The 23428-nt window shown below is 43.6% G+C and overlaps 1 protein-coding gene across 1 annotated transcript in view; it reads right to left on the reverse strand.

The window, feature by feature from the left end:
• Positions 1 to 19062: 19062 nt before the first annotated feature.
• The window catches only part of kdr (kinase insert domain receptor (a type III receptor tyrosine kinase)), a 19420-nt gene continuing 15054 nt past the window's right edge, over positions 19063 to 23428 (reverse strand). Inside the window, exons 21-29 of the mRNA XM_077017116.1 lie at positions 22835 to 23000; positions 22581 to 22672; positions 22381 to 22503; positions 22188 to 22299; positions 21868 to 21967; positions 21633 to 21738; positions 20867 to 21015; positions 20626 to 20766; positions 19063 to 20345 (exon numbers count right to left, since the gene is read on the reverse strand). Coding sequence (XP_076873231.1) covers positions 20132 to 20345; positions 20626 to 20766; positions 20867 to 21015; positions 21633 to 21738; positions 21868 to 21967; positions 22188 to 22299; positions 22381 to 22503; positions 22581 to 22672; positions 22835 to 23000 — 1203 coding nt within the window. The 3' untranslated portion in view covers positions 19063 to 20131. The remainder of the gene's footprint in view (positions 20346 to 20625; positions 20767 to 20866; positions 21016 to 21632; positions 21739 to 21867; positions 21968 to 22187; positions 22300 to 22380; positions 22504 to 22580; positions 22673 to 22834; positions 23001 to 23428) is intronic.

The raw sequence follows: 23428 nt of genomic DNA on the forward strand, positions 1-23428 counted from the left end.
TCTGCTACCCCATCTCTGTTGCCCCATCTCTGCTACCCCATCTCTGCTACCCCATCTCTGTTACCCCATCTCTGCTACCCCATCTCTGCTACCCCATCTCTGTTGCCCCATCTCTGCTACCCCATCTCTGTTGCCCCATCTCTGCTACCCCATCTCTGCTACCCCATCTCTGTTGCCCCATGTCCGGTGTTCACCACTCCAGCACCGTGGTCATTGTTCTCTGGTCTATCTGATAAGGAGAGAAGGATTTCCCACTATTGAAACCCGCTGTAAACACAGTGAGTAAGCTGCACCTGAGCACTACGCTTCATTCAACCAGCAGCTGAGAGCTGCAGGATTTACCCACACGTCAAGATATGAAACACCTGCATAAACCTCCATGTTTTTGTTGTTGAGGTTGTTACCAACTTTTCAGTGATTATTTTCTAGTTTTTTTTTTCTGTAATATATCTCACTGGGAGGAATCTAGCGCCATATACACACTTCTCTAAATCTGACCTATTTATTCAGCTCCTCTTAAGCTCACACAGACAAACACACACACACACACACACACACACACACACACACACACACACACACACACACACACACACACACACCAGTGACTACAATAGTCTCATTTAGAGTGGATTCTGTTAATGCAGGCTGAGGACTGGCAGAAGCACAAATGTTACTTGTGTGGTCTCCTGTGTCACTATATAGGGGGTCGTCTATGTAATAACCAACAAAGAACACTCTCCTTAAAACATCCTTTAGATTTGTGTACATATATATATATACATATGTGACCAACACACATATAAATGTGAAGTGTGTGTGGAGTCTACGTGCGTTAGAGACAAAACAGAGTATTATATATGATGTGGGGTAAAATAGCTCTAGTGGTTCTGCATCTGTTTGTGTGTGTGTGTGTGTGTGTGTGTGTGTGTGTGTGTGTGTGTGTGTGTGTGTGTGTTCGTGTGACAGAGGGAGGGAGGGAAAGAGAAAGTGGTCTCCTTTAATGAGTGTGTCACCTTCCCGTGGTTTCTGTGGCTTTTCTGACGGTTTGACCTGTGAGTTGTGTACAGAAGCTGTTATGAGGAGGGGAAGTAGAACCTTGGTGGAGTAAGACGGAGTGACGAGATTAGGAAAGACGACGGACGGATACGCACCAGCTCCCACGCTTTCACAACAACAGCACGTTTCTGCCTCAATATTATCAGCCCAACTACCGTGACATTCACTTCAGTTTAATACTCAGTTTACTGCTCGGTTTGGTGCTCCGTTACGTACGATGTGCTCATAGGTCACCGTCTGCCTGCTCAGCTGCACACACAGCAGTGTACGTCGTAACGGTTTGCCTTGTCTCTCAAGGTTTGTATCTGATATGCATCTGATTCTCGGATTCTTATGAGTCACTACTCATAAATGCAAATGCTGGACTTCCTGGAGGCCTGTCCTTTGAGTTAGCATTTTGGTATTAAGTACTTCTAGCAAAACTGAAGCCCACACCTGTGGTTGTGCAGTCACTGAGAGACCACAACGTTTGTGTGGCAGCACTGATATCTGTTGTCACACAGATCAGTCACATTTAACAGCTCAGTACTAGAAGCCTCGTATTTAGATACAGGTGTGAAACATGGGATGTGTAAAACTGAGAAAGGTGAATGCTCGCTCAGGACAAGACCTGAATGTGCTCACGACCCTGTACAGAGAGGTCACAGGTCAAGGCAGACGCGTAACCCTCTCTGAGTGGCCCCAGTGACCTCGGCGGTTGGTCACCGTGGCGGTTGTTCTCAAGCGTGAGTGCACACGCCCGCCAGCTCCTCCAGGAAGAGGCAGAGCTGCAGCAGGACGGCCTCGAGACTGCAGGACGGAGCGTCATGTGACGTTGGCTTATTAGGGGCAGCTATTGTCCTACGCTGCTACGGGCTATTTTTTGAAAACTTTTTATGGTGCTGGGCACTTTGAGGACAAGGCCTGTGGGGTGTATGTGTGTGTATGTGTGTCTTTGTGTGTTGTGTATGAAAGGGAGAGAGAGAGAGAGAGAGAGAGAGAGAGAGAAATGGGTATTTGTGTGTCTCTGCTGTTTATGTGTGTTGCATTCAGGGTAAAAGCTAGCATGGTTAGTACCACTTCCTTCATTCTCCCAGCTGCTGAGGAAGTAGGTCAGAGTGTGTCCAGTGTATGTGTGTGTCAGTCCACGTGTGTGTTCCTGTGGTGTTTGGATGGTTAGGAGGAGCAAGTGTCACAGGGGCACCACAAGGTCGGGCCAGGCTGGCATCGCACACACACACACACACACACACACACACACATCTTTTTCTCTCTGTTTCTCTGGGCGGTGGAGAGATGTGAAACCACAGAGGAGTTCTGGAGGACAGAGGGCAGAGAGAGGGGACAGAGGACAAACGGGTTTGTGCTTCGTTTATCTCCAGCACACTGAACTTCCTCTGGCACTACCACAGGGGTTTTGCAAGAACAGAAACATACACACACAAACACACTTGCATGTGCACACACACACACACACACACACACACACACATACACACACTCGCTCACACACATAGACACACAACCACACACTTTCAGAACACATGCCTTAACAGAGCGCTGGAACATAATGGCTGAGGTGAACACCTCTGACGTCCAAAGAATGCCACTAGAATGCTTTTCAGATTCTTGCAAAGATTTTATTTATATCTGTTGACGTTCTGCCCACCACAAAACTCTGATGTTTGACAGCCTCTTCCAATACATAGTCAGAACCATTCTGTCACGCCCTGGCTAGCATCCAGGCACCAATCACGTAGTGCCAATCACTCACACATAAACCACAACGCTCAATCAACCACTCCCATGCTTTCAATCGCCCGTCGATCAAATCTGCATCTGCTCCTCGTGTTTTTTCCTATTTATTCCCCACAGGTGCCTGGGCTCAGTGCTTCATGCTACACACCCCTGGAAGACTGAGCAAGCCATGTCTGTGTGTCTTCTTACAAAGTTACTGTTGCCTTACAGTTTTGGAACAAACGGAGTATTCCACGTCTCGCTCCTGCTAAACATCAAATGCCGGTCAAATTCCTTTCAAATGATGTTACAGATTTAGGCACTTCCAGGTAGGAGTTTCACATGCTTACACTTTGGAACAGACACATAAATCAAACTGGATAAATTAAAAATACATTCATACCAACTTCAAATTTATGTTTAAGGTCATAAATGTACTCTCTGTTCTACACTTTGAAGCTATACAGGCTAGAATAATATGTTGTTAAAAGGAATGAAGAGAATATCACACTTTTAAATAACCACCTGTCAAACGCCTGTCGACCTTGCCTTTAATCAGCTGCTAACCTAAGACCACTGGGCTCCAGTGCATGTGACGTGAGAAGCGCGTGCGTTTTCTGGACGATGTCAGTCTGGGTTGTTTCAGTAGGTGTGTGATTAGTGATGGGCGTTGTGATGGCTCGTCTGCAGTGTTGAATATGTCTCACTGTTTTGGGCTTCGTGCCACGGACTCCGTGTAAATACACGCCTACCAACCATCGCCGGCCTACCAACCATCGTCGGCCTACCAACCATCGTCGGCCTACCAACGGTGCTTCCTCTCAACGTTTGCTCGTAGTTCCACCTATTACGTTTTTTACAAAGTTCATCAGCAGGTTGAGTCCGTTTGATATATGAAGACACATTTTCTTCAAAGGGTACGCACCATATTTTTACTCCGAGTGTAAACCTTCACTTTGACTTTGTGAAACATCTTGGCAAGGGCAGCAGGGCTCTGACCCAATCCTGCCTCGTCAACGCGAGGAGCTCATTGTCCCCAGTATCTTTGGAAGGTATGGAAGCCCAGATGGGACTAAAAACATGTGCTTAACACATCTGGAATGAGGAACGTTTCCCTCCATCTTGCAATCTGCTCTCCGCATGTTTGCATTTATGTGATGTATTATACTGTATTTAATTATATTTTCAAACACAAAGTCATCACGCATCCTGTGCATATCCTGTGATGTATTGGTTAATTATTAGTGATACTGAATCCATATTGCACATTTCTGTTCTGGGATAAAAGTTGATGATTATTTGTGGAAATAATACAGCATGTTAGAATAAAGCACAGGATGCTCACATGAGGTTTTGGATGATGAAATTCCACTGTGATTTCACGGCTTGTGAAGAGCAAATTGTTGTCCTTGCTAAACTCCTTATCGGAATATCGGAATAGATTCAGACAAATGCAGATAACTTTGATCTCGCTGACTGGGAAAAATTTTTTTTAAGTGTTTATTATATAAATTATAAAAATATGTTTTTGCAAAGATATCAAATGTTAACTACAGGACTTATAGCGGAATGACAGTGTTCTGAAGGAGTGTAATTGTGTACCACTCACATGAAATTTTAAACACGGACCAGTCTAAGTACTGAACACCACGGCAATGGACAATGACGACAAGAAATGGAACTCAAAACGTTGTCCTTTATGGTCCCCTCGTGTTGCAGCTTTAATGAGGGGACAGCTGATAGTTCCGCAACCAGTGGTAAGGCCTAGTTTTACTGTGTGTGTGTGAGTGTGTGTGCGCGCGCGCGTGTGTGTGTGTGTGTGTGTGTGTGTGTGTGTGTGTGTGTGTGTGTGTCAGGCCACTCTCACTATATAAATCTACAGGAACCACAGTCTGATCTGATTCTGATTCTACAGACTCCACAGTGCATTTGTTTGTTCCCCATATTAGTACAAAACATAGTAACAAATCTTCCCTACAATTATAATAAAACATTGGACTTTGGATGACACCAATCAAAATGCTTCTTTCACACAAGAACTATAGCAACACATAGTGTGTGCATATGTGTGCGTGCTCATGCCTGATCTGAGAAACAGGTGATGTCATGTGGTAATTATGCCCTGAAATATACTGTCCTCACCTCATGGCGCTGATGCTGCATCCATCTAGCAGCTGGAGACCTACATGAGGGCAGTCATCATCAGTCATCACACAAGGGTGTGAGCACATCTCCTCATCCCTGGGTCATACCTGCTGCGCTCCGTATGCTGCACTGTGGCAGTGACCTCATTCTGGTATATGAGAGTTAGAAATTAGTTCATTCATTCATTCATTCATTCATTCTGCATTCTGGGTGCCCAAAAATATTACAGCGTGTATATGATGTTTTCTCATGATGAAGATAAGCTTGACCTGATCAATAATAAATTCAGAGTAGTGACCCCAGGTGGCATTGCAGTTTATATTTATGAGGGCAACCAAGCAGCCTAGCAAACACGGTGGACGAGACATCTTGTAGCATTTAGCGTATTAGCAATAAACACTCAGATGATAGCACTTTTGTGACATGTGGGAAAGAGGACACTGATCGTGGACTGTCATGTGACTAGTCCAAATGTAAACATTGCTACAGCTCAGTGGCTTGGCACAGGGATGACTGCCTTCAGCCACAAGTCTTACTGATTCCATCAAGGCTTCGTTGTAATTGCTACAAGCAAACGATGGCTTTGTTGGATGGCCTAAAATATTGTTGTATAAAATGATACAACTGCTACAAATCCCAGCTTTTAGCTTTAAATAAATGCACAACTGCATTTTGCCTTGACCAGGCTTCACTTATTAGCATACAGAGACTAGTGATGGTTGTTTAAGTTGAGCTCCAGCTATCTCGATCCTTTTCAGGCATTAAGAAATCAGGCAATTCACAATGTTTAGAAGTAGAAATTTACATAAAATCGTGATGCACTGTGATATGATCACACACTGTACTAGATATTCTTTGACTTCTCTTGTTTCACAGGAGGTTCTCCAAGTCTCAATCCCTGGACCATTGCACTTTAATATACACATAGTCCTTTTTAGACATTTTATGAAATACTTTAATATACAGTACTGTTGACTTTTATTGATGTGCTAATAATCTTCGTAATTGTAAACATAATTTTTTGTTATTTGCTCTTTTTAGAATGATTGCCTTGTGGAGTTCGCTAAAGGAACACTGTGTGTGCTACATTTGACATGTTTCTATACAGCCCTTTTGTCTGTGTCGTTTGTCCATGTCTAAGAAGTCTGGATGTTTTGATATGACCTTGGATTACGACTCTTCTCTTGGGTTTGCCCATAATCTCGCTTCTCTCGTCCGTCTCAATACGGCTCAACAGAGAGCGTTACATGTATGGGTTTTTTATCATGATTCTACATATGATTAGTATATGTTAGATATTTGCATGGTCAACTTCAATTTGAATACTAAGGTTTTAATGGCAGAAGCACCAACCCTCTCCTCTTGCTGTTGTTCTTAGGAAGTCAACCACACACAATGTACCTGAACTTCCAAATAACAGAAGTAGTACTGCCTGTGCAGATGGTGCATGCAGCACACTGAACTATTAACTAGCTTGCTTACATACATACATACATACATACATAACTAATCCCAAGGGAAATTGAGTCAGTGTCAAGAATTGTATTGTCAAGAAGTGAATGAATCAAGTATGGTGTCAGCGAAAGGTGTTCGCAGAAGGACAGAATGATTCACTCAAAAGTGCTAAAAACTTGCATTAGGGGGTTAATATTAAAATTACCATAGTAGGAGCTCCAGGCGCAGTAAATGTCAGTAAATCCTAAATTTCAACAGACCAGTTTGTGTGCTGGAGAGACCTGGCAGCTGTAGTTCGGGTTGTGTTTTGACAGGTCGATTTCATTTCATCTTGGTAGTGTGCCATGCTAGCTGCACATGCACTTTAGTGATGGGTTTGGACTTTATTTCAAACAGCATGAAAACGTTGTAGCTCTGTTGTGAGAAGCTTTGTTGCTGTGAGTGTAATGCAGTTTCCAAAGCAAACCAAAGCAACCATGTCTGCATTGATATTTGAGCAGCAGTCCAGTAAACGCCCAAACAGAACGAAAGAGCAGTGCACAAGAAACAGCAATGCACAGTGCTTTTAGGCAGGTTGATTTTGTTTTTAAGTTTTCTGAGTAAACTTGTCTACGACATTTCAAAATATTATGAATTAAACAAATTGACTTTAATGCAAGATCCAAAAAGACAATTTAACTGAACAAAACAACATTTCGTGTAAGCTAATACCAAAAGCAGGATCTGCATCCCAGGAATCAACACTGTCGTTATAATTTGGGTCGTTATGATCATGCTGCTCACAGCCCTGGGGCTTTTTCTACTCTCTCATTCTCACCTCGCTGAATTTTGCTGACTCAACACACACTATGGCCTGTCAATCTGCATTTACAACCTGATGTGCACTATGTGTACACGTGTGTGCACTAAACCACATCTGTCATGGTGGAGTTTGATGGGGCCTGTCAGTGCAAGTCTTCCTGAAGTCAACCGTCATCTCTTCAATTTTAAAAAGTGAAATCATTTTTGCACCTGCAAGTGCCCCCCCCCCCAATCGATTTTACTGTATCCTCAAAGATGCCAGTGAGACTCACTACAGTTTTGATTTGTCATTTGGACAAGCCAGCACATAAATATCTCTACAAATGATCTGAAGAATTTGGGGTATTTTTTAAAAGCCAAACATATACATACACATGAGTCTGGTGGTTAACCACTGTGTGCTGGGACTTCCCTTGGTATAGGGAAGGGCTTAAAAACAGCAAACACTGGAAACTAGTTCCATAGTTTCCAGTGTCTCTGCCTGGAATTTTTTCCAGTGTTCATGCCATCATTCTTGGCATGGGGTAGAAACTTGTAGAGGAAAGGTACATTCACATTGTGTGGCATCACATGTACTCTCCTGCCTTTGTGTCAGGAAACCCCTGTGATGTATGGTGAACTGTTCATCACATGTACTCTCCTGCCTTTGTGTCAGGAAACCCCTGTGATGTATGGTGAACTGTTCACGGTGATCATGAAGTGGTTCTTACTTTTGCAGAAGTTGCCAGCAAACAAGGGTCCCACAAAGAGTAAATATGCTAAAGTGGACTTGTGTGGTCCCCTAGTCTGGCACGGAACTGAGTCAGGTTCATACTCCTATGTATCTCATCCAGACAGGGCTGAATAGGCACTCCTGCACCCTTAAATACCTAATCCACAGGCAACCTGCTGGTGACCCCCCCCCCCCCCCCCCCCCCCCCATACACACACACACATTGGCTAAGCACTGAGTTTACTGTATTTGGGGTGCCTCAGGGCTCTCTTCAAGAATAACTCCTTTTTACTAGATCTTACATGGTGGCAGAGAAGCATGACAGCATTATCTGTCAAAGCTGAGTGCACATAAGTTTGTTTTTGCAGCTTCCAAAGACAGATGAGCAAGTTCATTCTCATCAGTCTTGACCAGTATCTGTTCCTGGAGCCAGAAACACATGCCCGTGCTCCTCAGGAATAAGCCTTGTTTCTGCCCAAATATTAAGATGAATTTTAACAAGAATATGAATTGGCTGCATACAACAGGCGGGTTTGTCTGGTTTCAGATTAATACATTTGGCCCATCTGTAAAAAAATACTCTCTGTGCAAAACACATTTGTACAGGACATATGATACAGTATAGCTGTGTAGAAAAAAGTAAAAGATACGTTTTTCAGGCAGGTTCTCATGTCTGCGTTTCTCACTCTCAGACGACGGCTAAATTACACAGGCAAACATCCTGTTAGTGGAGTGGTCGTCCACTGTAGACAAGGACGTAGACAGGGATGTAGAGGGGGACGTAGAGGGGTACATGGGAGGGAGAAACAACCAGAAAAAGACACTATTCAAACTCTCCAATGCCGCATTTGAATTGCTGTATAGAGCATTAGTCAAGCAAATGTCCTTGACACATTATCAAACACATCATGTAATTTCTGCATCCACTTCATTAAATTTGGTCATCAATATTAATGTCAATCAATATGTTGATTATTACTTCTTTATGAATTACGTGTTCAGCAATACATCACATATTAGGAAAATGCATTTTTCAATATTCTTTTTAATCTCCAAAAAGTTAGTGTTAGTGTTAGAAGTTTTGTTTCCTTATGCAGTATGACATTTTCCACAAAAGTCCATTCTCTTTTTGTTAAGTGAATAATATCTTAGAGCCCAAGTTAATAGGAACTGACATGAACATGCTGATTGGAGCTGTAACACACTTTTAAGGTCAGGGTAAGGTCAAGGTAAGATCAGAATCATGATTGCGTCTCAGAAGAGTATATGGGTCAACTCAACAACCCTTTTCTTCTGGAATGTGTTTTAGGCAATAACAAACAGACAAAAAACAACCTGTTTTTCGGGTTACTATTCCTTCTGCTGACTTGACCCAAATCATCCTTTTTTACTGGCATTTTCTCATATCCTTGTGATCATTGTCTTTATTTGAACTAGCCTAGGGGAATATTCTCCTCACATCCTTCCAGTAAATACGATGTTTGCTTAGAGCACTCCAGGCAGAGGGAGACTTATTAAACTGGATTTTGAAGAGGTCGGGAATGTTTTCCAGAATTTTGACGGGCATCTGGGGAAAATGTAGATGTATTCTCAGAGGGTAACTTCAGCCATTCAAAGCAGCTGCATGTTCAGACTTGCTAATACGAAGATATTTCCTGATAGAACATTAAGGCGAGAATGAATTTAGGACACTCACCTCGGAACATAAATGGATGAGAGGTTGTGGCATCATGTAACATCAAAGTCATCGATGCATACATCACATACATATGTTTGTGTGTGTTATTGTTTTACATCAACAGCAACATTCCTAAAGTTGATTAACAAGCTCAACAGCCATTCCATAGATTTTGAAAGACCTGTTTCAGAGCAAGAGTTTCCATACTGCTGCTCCACTAGGTAATTGGACTGTGAAGTCTGTTTCAACAGAGGTCTGGGATCACGCATACCATGATTAACATTTCATTCTCTTGCATGATTTACTTACTCTTGGAAAAGATTTGGTTGTACTGTCACGTTTCTCAGAGACCAGCAGCATTAAAGGTTAGGGCTTAGGGTTAGAGTTTAGGGTTTAGAGCTTAGGCTTAGGGTTTAGGGTAAGCTTTATGGTTAGACTAGTGTTTAGGGTTAGGGTTTAGGGTTTAGGGTTATGATTAGTTCCAGACTCCACACACACTCGAGGATTGTGTCGTCACTGGTAGTTAGTTTATGTCAAACATCCTCAGTTTGGAGGACCATGGGGTTGCTAGGGCAACAGGGTCTTCTTCTGTTCCTGTGGGAGCCCTATATACTCCAGTACCTAAGTTAGCTGGTCTCCCACTTCTCCCAGTTAACAGCTGTACTGGGTGTGATCCAGCTTGGTCAGGACATTGACCTGCAGGCACACTGGTATTTTGTAGATAAGATTGTCCAAGCCTGATCTAAATTGAGAAGCCGAGTGCGTTCAACCCAGGGTAGCACTGAAACTCTTACCGCACAGTACACATCCAATATCCTGTTTCCACTAAGTCTTAGAATCAAGTGTCATTCTAGCTTGTGCTCTCTCTTCAACACACACACACACCACACACACACACACACACACACACACACACACACACACACACACACACACACACACACACACACACCTAAAACAGTTCTTCAGTCTATGGATCTGAAACAATTAAAGGAACAGCACAAGCATTCATTAGATATGACAGATTTAGTTGTTTATTCTCAGTGATAAAACATGCTATAACAAACTCGAGACTGCACACACACACACACACACACACACACACACACACACACACACACATACACACACACACACACACACACACACACACACACACACACACACAACATCCTGCTGTTTATCCTGTCAGTGAGCCATAAGACGCAGATATTTCAAACTCAAGTGACTGGGCGACCTGTCATCATATCTGTGTCCCATCCTGTACACAGCACACCAACATCCTGTTCCTCCAGGCTACGTTTGCACACGCATGAGGAAAACAAACCTTCCTTCCTTTGTCTTCTGCGCACAGGTTCTCCTGATTTAGGGGCCCGTGCACCTACATGCGCTTCGAATGCACAGACACACTTCATGAGGAGCCTGCGGTATTCACTTTAGGGTTATTAGGGTAAGAGTGTGTGTGATTGACAGTCAGTAGTGAATATTAATACACCTTTATCTTTAGGAAAAGCAGTTTTATGTAATAAGTCACACCCAATCCAAAGGCAAAGCGGTAGTTCCGTGTAAAGCCGACTTAGTAGGAATCCTAGCTGTGACATTTCTTGGAATTGTCCTTCTTCTGAAACCATGATCAGTATCTGCTATGTGAAGAATATATGGGTTTCATTATTGTTGTTGATAACACTGAAAGAGAAAACAAGATTAAGATACTTATGTGGAAAAGGTGACTTCAAAAATCAGGACAGAAGATATACCCATACACACCTGAACACAAACAAACACACACATGTACACACACTCAGCTCAGCACAGAGAAAGTGTGAACTGAAATTCAGTGAAACTAGCCAAACTAAGCAAAAAAAAGGTTCCTAAATAGCAGATGGGCTGTATGTGTGTGTGTGTGTGTGTGTGTGTGTGTGTGTGTGTGTGTGTGTGTGTCCTGTGTTTGGTTTCTTTGTCTTCCCACTTTAGATGGGGGCGTTCTCATCCAAATCTGTGGGAGACACTGAGTTCCCATTCAGAAAGCTGGTTACTTCCTCCACAGCTGGAGTTAGTCTGCAACTTACATAGACACACATGGACCTAGAGAGAATAGGACACACATGGACCCAGAGAGAAGAGAACACACATGGACCTAGAGAAGTGAGGACACACATGGGCCCAGAAAGGAGAGGACACACATGGACCCAGAAAGAAGAGGACACACATGGACCTAGAAAGGAGAGGACACACATGGACCCAGAAAGAAGAGGACACACATGGACCCACAGAGGAGACTAAGCATGTCTGTCTATGGGTCCAGTATGTTCTGCTATTATGTCCTGTTAGCTTGTAGGAGATCCCACCCCACACACACACACACACACACACACACACACACACACACACACACACACACACACACACACACACACACACACACATATTGTACCAGCCAATACACCTGACAATTAACCATATACTCCTGTGCCTTGTTTTGCTTTTGTTTTTCGCCCTATATAAAGCTCACAGGTGCACTCATCCAGTGCCCACAGGTGGACTCATCCAGTGCCCACAGGTGGACTCATCCAGTGCCCACAGGTGGACTCATCCACTGCCCACAGGTGGACTCATCCACTGCCCACAGGTGGACTCATCCACTGCCCACAGGTCTTTGCTGTTACAATGCTCAGAAGACTCCCCAGGCATTGCCACTACTCTGCTGTAACTCAGTAAGACTCGGCTGTGAGTCTTACTGTGAGTCTTACTGTCTTACTGCGAGTCTTAACTGTCTGTGATGACTGCTTATGTTTGCCACTGGACTCTTTTGTTGCTTTATTTCATTATGGGGAATGAAGACTCCCCCTTCACTCACACCCCATCTCCCTCCCTCACTGCCCACGTCACAGATTTAAGATTAAGGTTTACCAAGATTAAGGTTTACCAAGATTACGGTTTACCAGTCAGCTGTTCTGGATTGAAGTGGCCAATCTGAACCCCTGAGACATCAGACAACGAGGCCCCATGATGCTGCCTGTGACGTAAAGGCCACCGTGTGCTACTTTAAGTAAAGATATCAATAAGCTATGCTGGAGTTTTATGTGCTCACAGTGGTTATTTATAAACGGATTTAAATACATTTACAGTAAACCACAGGCACATGCGTGATTTCACTAAAAGTAGGAATCTGAATCAGGTGAATCAGATCTAAAGGAATGCAACGGGTATCTGTAGACACAGTAGACTTTGCAGTGAGCACACTTTACATAGGCCCTTCACTTAGGCCCTTCACTTAAACCCTTCACTTAGGCCCTTCACTTAAACCCTTCACTTAGGCCCTTCACTTAAACCCTTCACTTAGGCCCTTCACTTAGACCCTTCACTTGGGCCCTTCACTTGGGCCCTTCACTTGGTCCCTTCACTTAGGCCCTTCACTTAGACATGACAGATCCTCAGGTCTTCACTGTTCTCTCTGAGGAAGGAAAAGATTTACTCCGAAGCCACAATGAGTAATGGAGGAAATGAAAAACATCCTGAGATGTTTTTCATACACATACATACACACACACACACACACACACACGCACACACACACACACACACACACCGTGTGCACGCTACCTAATGAGATGGTATTTATGAATGAGAACTGCAGCTGAGTCTTATCACTCAGAGAGACTATAACATCCGGTCCAAGTCATAACAATATGGCGCTGGGTCTGATTACTGCGTGAGCAACATAATAGTGCTGAGCTTGTGAAGGTACCTCTCTGGCTACAGCTGCACTGTGGCTGGAGGCATGGCTGGAGGCGTGGCTGGAGGCATGGCTGGAGGTGTGGCCTACATCACAGTCACTTGGTTCTGTCCAAAGGAAGTGCTTGCTTTCTGTGACCATGCAAACATCCCATCGTGTATCTTCATGCCACTGGATGGCAGAGCATGAGATTGTGATCGACTTTTGTACAACCACTCAGTGATTAACTAAGTGGTTTATGAATTTGAGTTATCCATATATCCCCAGACCCATATGATCCAAAAATTTACAGGAAGATGTGGTATATTTTAGCAACTAATCTATTCCAAGCTCCCTATGCATTTGTCCATGGCCTAATTTCTCATCCTGAGTGTAATGTTTTTGGGTCTTCGTTTACGACCTCTATTAAATTACTGCCTCCGTCTGTCCAATGTGATCATATTCCTAGGCAGTGATAGGAAATTGATCCCCTTTTCCCACACATTTTTTAATTATACTATCATGCAATTAAGAGATTTATTTCCCCTCTAAACCTCCCCCCACCCCTCGAAAATAACATTTTGACAATTAGTGCAGTGTACCCTCGTTTCAGAAAGCCTGTTCCATGAAGGACTGGGTTCATCCCGTTTGTATTGATCTGTTTGCATGCGTTGCAGTGTCTCAAAACCATGTGAGAAACACTTCAATTTGTTAGTGAAAGGGGAACACAAACCTGGGAGTCCTACTGTCACACCTGTCACTGCATGGGGGGGGGGATCGTCGGAGGACTCGAAGTCGCTTGGCTGTCCACATGCATCTCTGACCTCAACACAGCCGGCTGCCTCCATACACACAAACATCAGCCCTGATGGATCATAGGAGAGTTGTTTTCTCAGGTATTGTTTTCTCAGGTATTGGTTGTCATTTTTACCCAGCAGTTAAACTGTAGAAACAGATCTACATGGAGTTCTTGCCTCCGATGTTAGACAGATGTCTTGGTCTTAAGAAGGAATTCCAACCAAACTCTCCTCAGTGTGGTTAGAGTGACTGTAGAGTGGCTGTAACCACTAGAGACATGGCAGTAAACAGAGCAGTGAGGGACTGACTGACAGACATTATTCAGTCTTTCAGTAAGGTGTATTAGAAACATTGACTTAAGATAAAAGTATTGTCAGTGTACTGACAGATAGAAGTGGCCCCCGATGACACATGTAGAGGAGTTTAAGCCTTCGACTGGGAACAGACAGTGATAATGATGATGATGATGATGATACAACAGACAAATGGAACCGGGTGACTGTGAAGGGTAAGGCCCGTGTTCCTCATGCTGACTGGAATGTGAAAGCCTACATGCACTATGCTTAGAGTCCGGGATTTGAGAAGTGTTGGCTCGTCTTGTTCTGTGAGGGGGTGGAGCTGTGTCTGGGCTGGGAGCCTGCACTGGAAAGCAGACTGGAAACACTGGAAACAGCTCTGAGAGTCACTGAAAGTCTGCTAGCAGGTTGTGTTTGGCCCACTTTCTGGTCCATTGTTCAGCCCCTGTGGTTTCGTGTATGGACAGGTTTGTCTGTGCATCCGTGTGTGTGTGTGTGTGTGTGCGTGTGTGTGTGTGTGTGTGTGTGTGTGTGTGTGTGTGTGTGTGTGTGTGTGTGTGTGTGTGTGTAGCTTTCTTCATCTGATCTGTTATCAGTAGTTGCTGCTTAAAGATGCCAAACCTCAGAGCACCATGATTTTCGTAAAGATGTCTAATATTTTCAGCTTCTCCTTGTGTCAAACATGCCTGCTGGAACACAAGCTGCCTGTGGACATTAGCGCCTCCAGGTGGTCACAGTCATGTTTTATGTCCTTTCAGGGTTTCTGAATATTCACGGTCTATGTAGAACAGAAGAATCGCATCAAGTTCGCATCACGTTTTTTATCGAGTTACAACATGTGTAAGCAAAAAATAGATTAAGAGAATGGAAACCTCCTAGAGAGAATTGATTATGGGTGATTCCAGTTTAGGCTGAAATGAAACTCCTGTGTGTTCAGTCTTGTCATGTCCTGCATCCCTCGTCTACACGGACCAGCAGACCCACTGATCCAGACACTGTTCAGGACTCCTGCGTCTCCCCAAACGGAGCCACTGGATCCAGGAGAAGCTCTTCTCGGGTTGAACACCCTGATACTTGTGTACAAAGTACAAAACTGCACCTGCTCCCTCCTACTTGATGACAATGGTCAAAACCTGATTGGCACCTCAAGTTCTTCAAGCTTCATGGCCTGCTGTGTTAGACTAATGGAAGACAAGCATGATGTCTTCATAGTGGATGATGGTGAAATTAGCTCCCCCTGGTTGTCCCAGCAGCACAGTCACTCACCGTTTGCTCTGGACATATGTGTCTGCTAAATGCCTTAAATGTAAATGTAAACTAAGTCCAAAAGAATGGACCAGGATTACAGATACCCAATAATCAGATCCATGAATCTTTAGGTCTGTGTAATGGTGGCGGGTTTATATGAGTAAAATTAAGTGGTGTATTATTAGTATGTTTTCCAAAAATGTTGTTTCCTAGAATGTAAAGATTCTAACACATGAGATGTCTGGAATCCAGTTTCCAGTTACCGGTGTAAGTGATTAAAAATCTTGTTCCCATAAATCTGTGCATATAAGTGCATGATCGTTTTAGACAAGTTTTAGTTGACATGGTTTTGCAGACTAAAACTGTAGAAACTAAGAATGGTAGAAGAAAACACAAAAAAAGACAGTGAGCCAATACAGCCAAACACAAACCAGTGAGCTTTAACCCATCAGAGTTACAGTGCAGATAAGTGGATCTAGACACCTAAAGATGCAACGTGTATTTGTACAGTAGTTTACCGGTAAAGTCACTTTAATGTTTATCCTCTAGATGGAGCTATTAAACAAGAACTTTTCAACATGTGTGCAGATTTCTTCTTTTATCTTCATGATAAAGGTTTATATATATATATATATATATTCGAAACTATATATAATATATAATCTGAAACTCTTACATCATTCTCGATACAGTGGCCTCACCCCCTCCAAGTTGTACAGCTGATGTCTGCTTCTTCTTCATCATTCATTGTTCCCTTCAATACACAGTTTAGTATCTCCTCAATAACATTATTGCATGCGTGAAATTTTTATTTCCATGTAACTAGGACCGGTCAAATGTAACTGCAACAGACTGTACTCACATCAGATATGTACACCAATCTTATTTGCACATTAACGGTGCAAATTCATAGTGAGCGTTATGTTTGCACAAAGGCCACGGCCTACACCACAGGTTCCATGATGGAGTCCAGTTACTTCCCAGTCTTGGTTTACTGCCCATCAGCCAATGAGGGTGGAGCACCTATAACTCTTTTCACTTTTCCATCAGCCCAGCTGAGGAATTCTTATGGAGATGGAAAGTTTATAATTGTCAGATATCATTGCTGGAAACAGTAGCTGGTGACAGGACAGCCAGATAAGGACAGACAGGTGAGGACAGACAGATAAGGACAGACAGGTGAGGACAGGCATATGAGGACAGACAGATGAGGACAGCCAGATGAGGACAGACAAATGAGGACAGACAGATGAGGACAGACAGATGAGGACAGCCAGATGAGGACAGACAAATGAGGACAGCCAGCTGAGGACAGACATATGAGGACAGACAAATGAGAACAGACATATGAGGACAGCGAGGTGAGGACAGCCAGGTGAGGACAGACAGATGAGGACAGACAGGTGAGGACAGACACATAAGGACAGCCAGCTGAGGACAGACAGATGAGGACAGCTAGGTGAGGACAGACATATAGGGACAGCGAGATGAGGACAGACATATGAGGACAGCCAGGTGAGGACAGACAGGTGAGGACAGCCGGATGAGGACAGACACAGGATGACAGCCAGCTGAGGACAGACATATGAGGACAGCCAGGTGAGGACAGACATATGAGGACAGCCAGATGAGGACAGACACATGATGACAGCCAGATGAGGACAGACAGGTGAGGACAGACATATGAGGACAGCCAGGTGAGGACAGACTCATGATGACAGCCAGATGAGGACAGACAGGTGAGGACAGACATATGAGGACAGCCAGGTGAGGACAGACATATGAGGACATCGAGGTGAGGACAGCCAGGTTAAGAAGGCTGGTCGTGCTTAGAGACCCATCATGTCTAGAACACAGAGGCTTGTTTTTGTTTCGTTTGTCAGTAAATATTGTTGTTTTTTTTGTTTGCTGATGTCGGTGTTGTTGTTTGAATAAGGCTGGTTTTGTTCTTTTTCATTTTAAGCAGGATATTTTGATTTCATATTCTCAGCAGTACTACACATAGTCTGGAAACGGTGGAACGTGGGTGCTGCCTGCTTGAAGGTTATTGATTAATTTTATATGATTTGAAAAGAACAATTGTGGGACTGTATCTAGATCTTTGATAAGTGTGATATGAAAAGTAATTTCCTGTTAACTAGGGGAGAGAGAGAGAGAGAGAGAGAGAGAGAGAGAGAGAGAGAGAGAGAGAGACAGAGAGAGAGTAAAAGGGAAAATATCCTACGTGTTTGTCAGGGTCATGGTGATGGTTAATTATAGTGCAGAAGAGGAAATAGCAGCAAAGGATTTGCATCACTTACTTGTCCCACACTCTTGTGCAGGTTAAATATAAACAATCGCACACACACACACACACACACACACACACACACACACACACACACACACACACACACATACACACAGAAGTCACTAACAGATGAAGCTGAGTGTAGTACAATGCAGGGCTACCATCATGTTATATATATATATATATATATATATATATATATATATATATATATATATATATATATATATATATATATATATATACAGTAACAGTAACAGTAACATGATGGTAACATGCAACATGATGGTGGCCCTGCATTGTACTACAAAAACACAAACAACATAAATCAGAGCCTCAGTGGCCTTGACTATACTGGGTGGCCATTTTGAGCAAAGTAAAGGCACTCGCAAGAAAATAGTAAAGGATGGATAGCTTCCTCTGGGCCACTGGCATACACACACACACACACACACACACACACACACACACACACACACACACACACACACACACACACACATCAAACAATGAGACACACAAACTTTGTCTCATTCTCCCACACCCACCCAAAAACGTACACAGATTAATATTCTCTATTTTTTACTAGTTCACCCGCACGCACACACACACACACACACACACACACACACACACACACACTAGGAAATAACTAGTACATTATTTCCTCAGGGTCAGTGAGAAACAGATACAGGAAGTCTCATACGCTCTGTCTCTTATATTCTTTCAAATAGTGTCTCTCTCACATACACTCGCTGTCACACTGTCTCTCTCTCTCTCTCACACACACACACACACACACACACACACATACACACACACTCACTCTCACACATTGTATCTCTCATACTCATGTCACACAGTCTCTAGCATACACATTCCCACACAGTGTCACTCTTACACTCTCTCACTCTCACTCTTTCAAACACTCACACTCACTCTCTCAGACACACACAAACAATCTCTCTCTCTATCTATCTCTCTCTCTCACACACACACACACTGTCTCTCTCACAAACAACCCCCCGTGCCACGTCCCCCATGTCCCCCCAGCAATTTTGTGAACCTGTTTGCAATTCTCCCTCCCAACACAATCAATCATGGACAGAGTTAAAAGTATAAAGACTGTGACAGCCACTATCAGTGCAGTTCATTTTGAAGAAAGTTTATTTTATAAAACTAGTAACATTTATGACATGTAGTAGATGTTTTTTATGTGAACAACATTAAGTTTCTCACTATCACTTAGTAAACTGTACAATTAAGAAGCCATGAAGTAAAAAACAGGGAGATAGGAAACCATTTCACGAGATTTTTGTTGCCAGTGTTCAAGAGGTTGGCCAAACATCATTTTAAAACAATACAAAATATAAATACAGATCAAAAACAGAAAAACAGCAAAAAACATTTGTCCGCTCAATTGTCTCACATCGCAGTTGCTGTTTCCTGTCTGGAAAAAGTGGGTGTGGCTATGTCCAGGAAGTGGGTGTGGTCTCAGTGAGTTTTCTCTTTGTTGCAGTCTGTATAAACAATGATTACATTTCCAAGGCTACCTCCAAAAGAACTGACCCTTAGAAGAATGAAAACCAACACATCCAGCTTACAGTGCTAATGCAATATATTATAATTTATTTCTTAAAAAAATAGAGGCAGAAAAAACTGTGAACTGGTATTTTGAATGATAAATTGACAATCCTCTAAATGAATGTTAATGAGAGTACAGTATAAACAGTAAATTAAATCATAGGCTTTTGTTAAGACGCAGATGTTAGTCTAACAGAATGACCCTCAATTAAGATTATTCGCTCTGAGGTCTGGATGAATTCTTCTGTCACTGGATAGTTTGGTGTCTCTAAAAGTATATATTGTTGAGTTTAACACATGTACCTAGTTAAATTAGCTATAAAGATGGAGGGGGAGTTGTACTAAGATCAAATGAACAGGACACTGTTCTGAAAAATATAGAAAGAGAGGAATAATATAACGGAATAGATACCCCCCCCCCCCCAAAAAAAAGAATAATTACAATACGTGAACCTTGGCTAATCACCAGCCTCTCATAAGCAGAAGATTGGAAAGTCATTTGTTAATGTTTTATCATGTTTGTCCTACAAGAGTGAATCTGCTATTCCAGGCCAGTAGTTCAAACTTCGTTGTGGTGATGACCAGGTGAGCTCTGAGTGCGGGGCTGCCCAGGCTGTGGGGGGAGGAGCTGCGGCTAGACGGGCGGGGCACTGTACCGCACCTCCCCACTCAGCTTGTCGTCCCTCTTGGGATGGGGCTTTTTCACAATGTCCCTCTTCAGAATCATTTCCTCATTGGCATACACGGGAGCCTCCGTGTCATCTGAGTGGTAGCCTGACTGGTAGCCACTCGTCTGATTGGACGATTCTGAGGCCAGAGATTCCTTGCTCTTGCAGCGCAGGAAGGGGCTGTGAGAGGAGACCATCAGAAAAACGTAACGAAAACCATCCATCCAACCATCCACCCATCTATCTATCTATCTATCTATCTATCTATCTATCTATCTATCTATCTATCTATCTATCTATCTAAAATATATTGGACTGTAAAAATATAGTGACAACTGTGTGGTTTCCTATATGCTGAAAAAGTATTAATTCATAAACATTTAACTCTGAGGCAAATATTAAACTATGGGATCTGAGTTGAAGATAAAGCTGTGTGGAGCTGGAACATGTGGGTCCTCACCTGAATGTGGTGGTCCGCTGAGCTCGATGGTCCAGACAGCGCATCTCCTCTTGAGATAAGCACACCCTTCGATCCGTCTGACGCTCGAGAGGAATGTCCTCAAATATCTGATGACTGCAGAGTTCAATCTGATTACCATAACTGTTAGGAAAGAGACACAGTCACATTAGGTTAACGTGTGTGTGTGTGTGTGTGTGTGTGTGTGTGTGTGTGTGTGTGTGTGTGTGTGTTACATACTAACCCCAGTGGTGGAGTATTGTCGTAATTAAGCTGGTGCTCTATGCTGGCTGCTCTAGGTGCCACTCTGTCTGGTGACATCACTCTGAGTGGGGTGAACCCAGTGCTTGACTCCGCCTCCCCCACCGTCACTGGGATATAGTCTTTCCCATCCTGGCACACGGAAAACACACACTGAGCACTCTGGCTGTACCACACACACACACATATACACACACATACACACAAACACACCCACACCCACACAAAGGGTTGGGTTTCCCCCTTTTTAGTGGTTCTATCAAACCACCCCAGGTTCAGTATGAAGACCTTTGTTCTCTGCCGAACACTCTACACCTGTGTGGGACACTGTGTGTGTTTACAGTCTACTGAGGAGAGAGCAGAGACCGTGTGTGCAGGGAAGGTCCTGGGCTGCAAAGGAAGGGGCTTGTGGTTTATATGGACCTTAACACATCTGCTGAGATGTTCATGAGTCTGAATGGGGAGGAACCTGTTGGTCACGTAGCTCCCCCTTTAGGAGATTAGTGTTCCAGAACTAAATATGTTCAGCTTTAGTTGAAAGTAATCAGACTTGCATTATTTTATTTTAACATTGTAATCCTCTGGATTAGGTTACATTAGCATTTTATAATTGTTCATCAGTAATCTGTAAGAGAAAACATTTTAAAACTCTCCCAACTCTGCACACACACACACACACACACACACACACACACACACACACACACACACACACACACACACACACACACATATGCACACACACACACCTGTTGAGCACTGGCCTGTAGCAGATTACCCAGATGCTCCACAAGCTGTGGGAAAGTGGGTCTGTCTGTTGGCCGATCCTGCCAGCAATCCAGCATGGTCTGATATCTGAAACACCACAGATTACAACACTGCATAACACTGCATGCATATGTACACTTAGTGTGCTTTACACATCAGTTGAGTGCTCTGTAAGGAAGTGTAGGTGAAGTAGTGCAAGTGGTGTAGTGTAGTTACATCTCAGGGGTGGCGTAATCTGGTGGTCTCATCCTCGTTCCCTCCTTCAGTCTTCTGCAGAAGGACTCGTCAATGTTCACGCCAGGATACGGTGACGCACCTGTCCAGAACACATCTACATTACTCCATCCTACAGTTCACAGTCAGACTTCACCCACAAAGTTCGTTTATTTGGTTCGTGATGACAAAGGACACATACTGTAATAATTCAAAATGAACCATAGCTTTAAGCATGAATGATCTATGGTTTCATCCACGGTGATTTTCATAGAGACTCGTTTCATGTGGTTTTGGATGACACTAAGGTGAGTGATCCTCACCCAGGGAGAAGATCTCCCACAGCAGCACGCCAAAGGACCAGACGTCGCTCTGCGTGGTATACACGCGGTCAAAGATGGTCTCTGGAGCCATCCACTTTAGAGGGAGGCGTGCCTGTGGGGGGCGCAGGCTTCATTTCACAGTCATACATAAACATGTAAATGAGTGTAAATGAGTGTTGAGTTCGGCACTCACATCCCCTTTGCGCACGTAGTCTGGGTCTTTATACACATCCCTGGCTAGGCCAAAATCGCAAATCTTCACGATGTTATTCTCTGAAAGGAGTATGTTCCTGGCTGCCAAGTCACGGTGAATACACTGACAACAACACAGCAAAGTTGTAATGACACACACACACAAATACAGTACTCTCTCTGTGAGGATTTAGGTGTTACCTTCCGAGAGGAGAGGAACTCCATGCCCTTGGCCACCTGGAAGCTGTACCTGATCAGGTCCTCCATGGTCAGGTGGTCCCAGTCTGAACTCTCTACACAACAGATTCAGAACCAGTTCAGAAACCTCTACCAGATACCACGTTGTCCCCATGGCATCAGTGGTATTTTAAATGAGGCAGTGAAAAATGGTGCCTGAAGCATTTTAATAATCCTTGATTAGTACCTCAGTCAAGGCAAGGGTTTTTTTTTTATACCTTGCTCCTCCTGCGGGGGTTTGGAGACCCACTCAGCTCTGGGGCCTGCGCAGACGGCAGTGCCTGCGCAGATGTCCAGGTGAGTACTGCTCCCCAGGTCCACATGCTCCTCGCTGTCCTCCTGCGCTTCAGATGAATGGTCTTGCTCCACTCTTGGTCTGCCCCTCTGTAACGAGACAGGAGCAGACCGTGGACACCAGGGGTAAAGGACAATCATCAAATGTTTTTTTTTTCTGGTTACTTCAATGATGAAAGATATTTTTAAATATTTTATCACAGCTGTCACATACACATGATCTTGCAATGATACCCACATATCTGATGATGATCTGCATTATCAAGATACTGATGTACCTCTCAATCAAACATGATGAAGCCTAGTTGAAGGTTTACAGGAATGGTCTACAAGCTTTCACTGGTACGACTAAGTGTTTGTCCATGCAATATTTCAAGCTCAGTTCTTAACAACCTTGACCACATCAGACTTCAGTAGTAAGCTGGAACCAGTGGTACCCTTCAGTAGTAAGCTGGGATCAGTGGTACCCCTTCAGTAGTAAGCTGGGATCAGTGGTACCCCTTCAGTAGTAAGCTGGG

This window comes from Brachyhypopomus gauderio, chromosome 9 (genome assembly GCF_052324685.1).
Source record: "Brachyhypopomus gauderio isolate BG-103 chromosome 9, BGAUD_0.2, whole genome shotgun sequence".
Classification (NCBI taxonomy): Eukaryota; Metazoa; Chordata; class Actinopteri; order Gymnotiformes; family Hypopomidae; genus Brachyhypopomus; species Brachyhypopomus gauderio.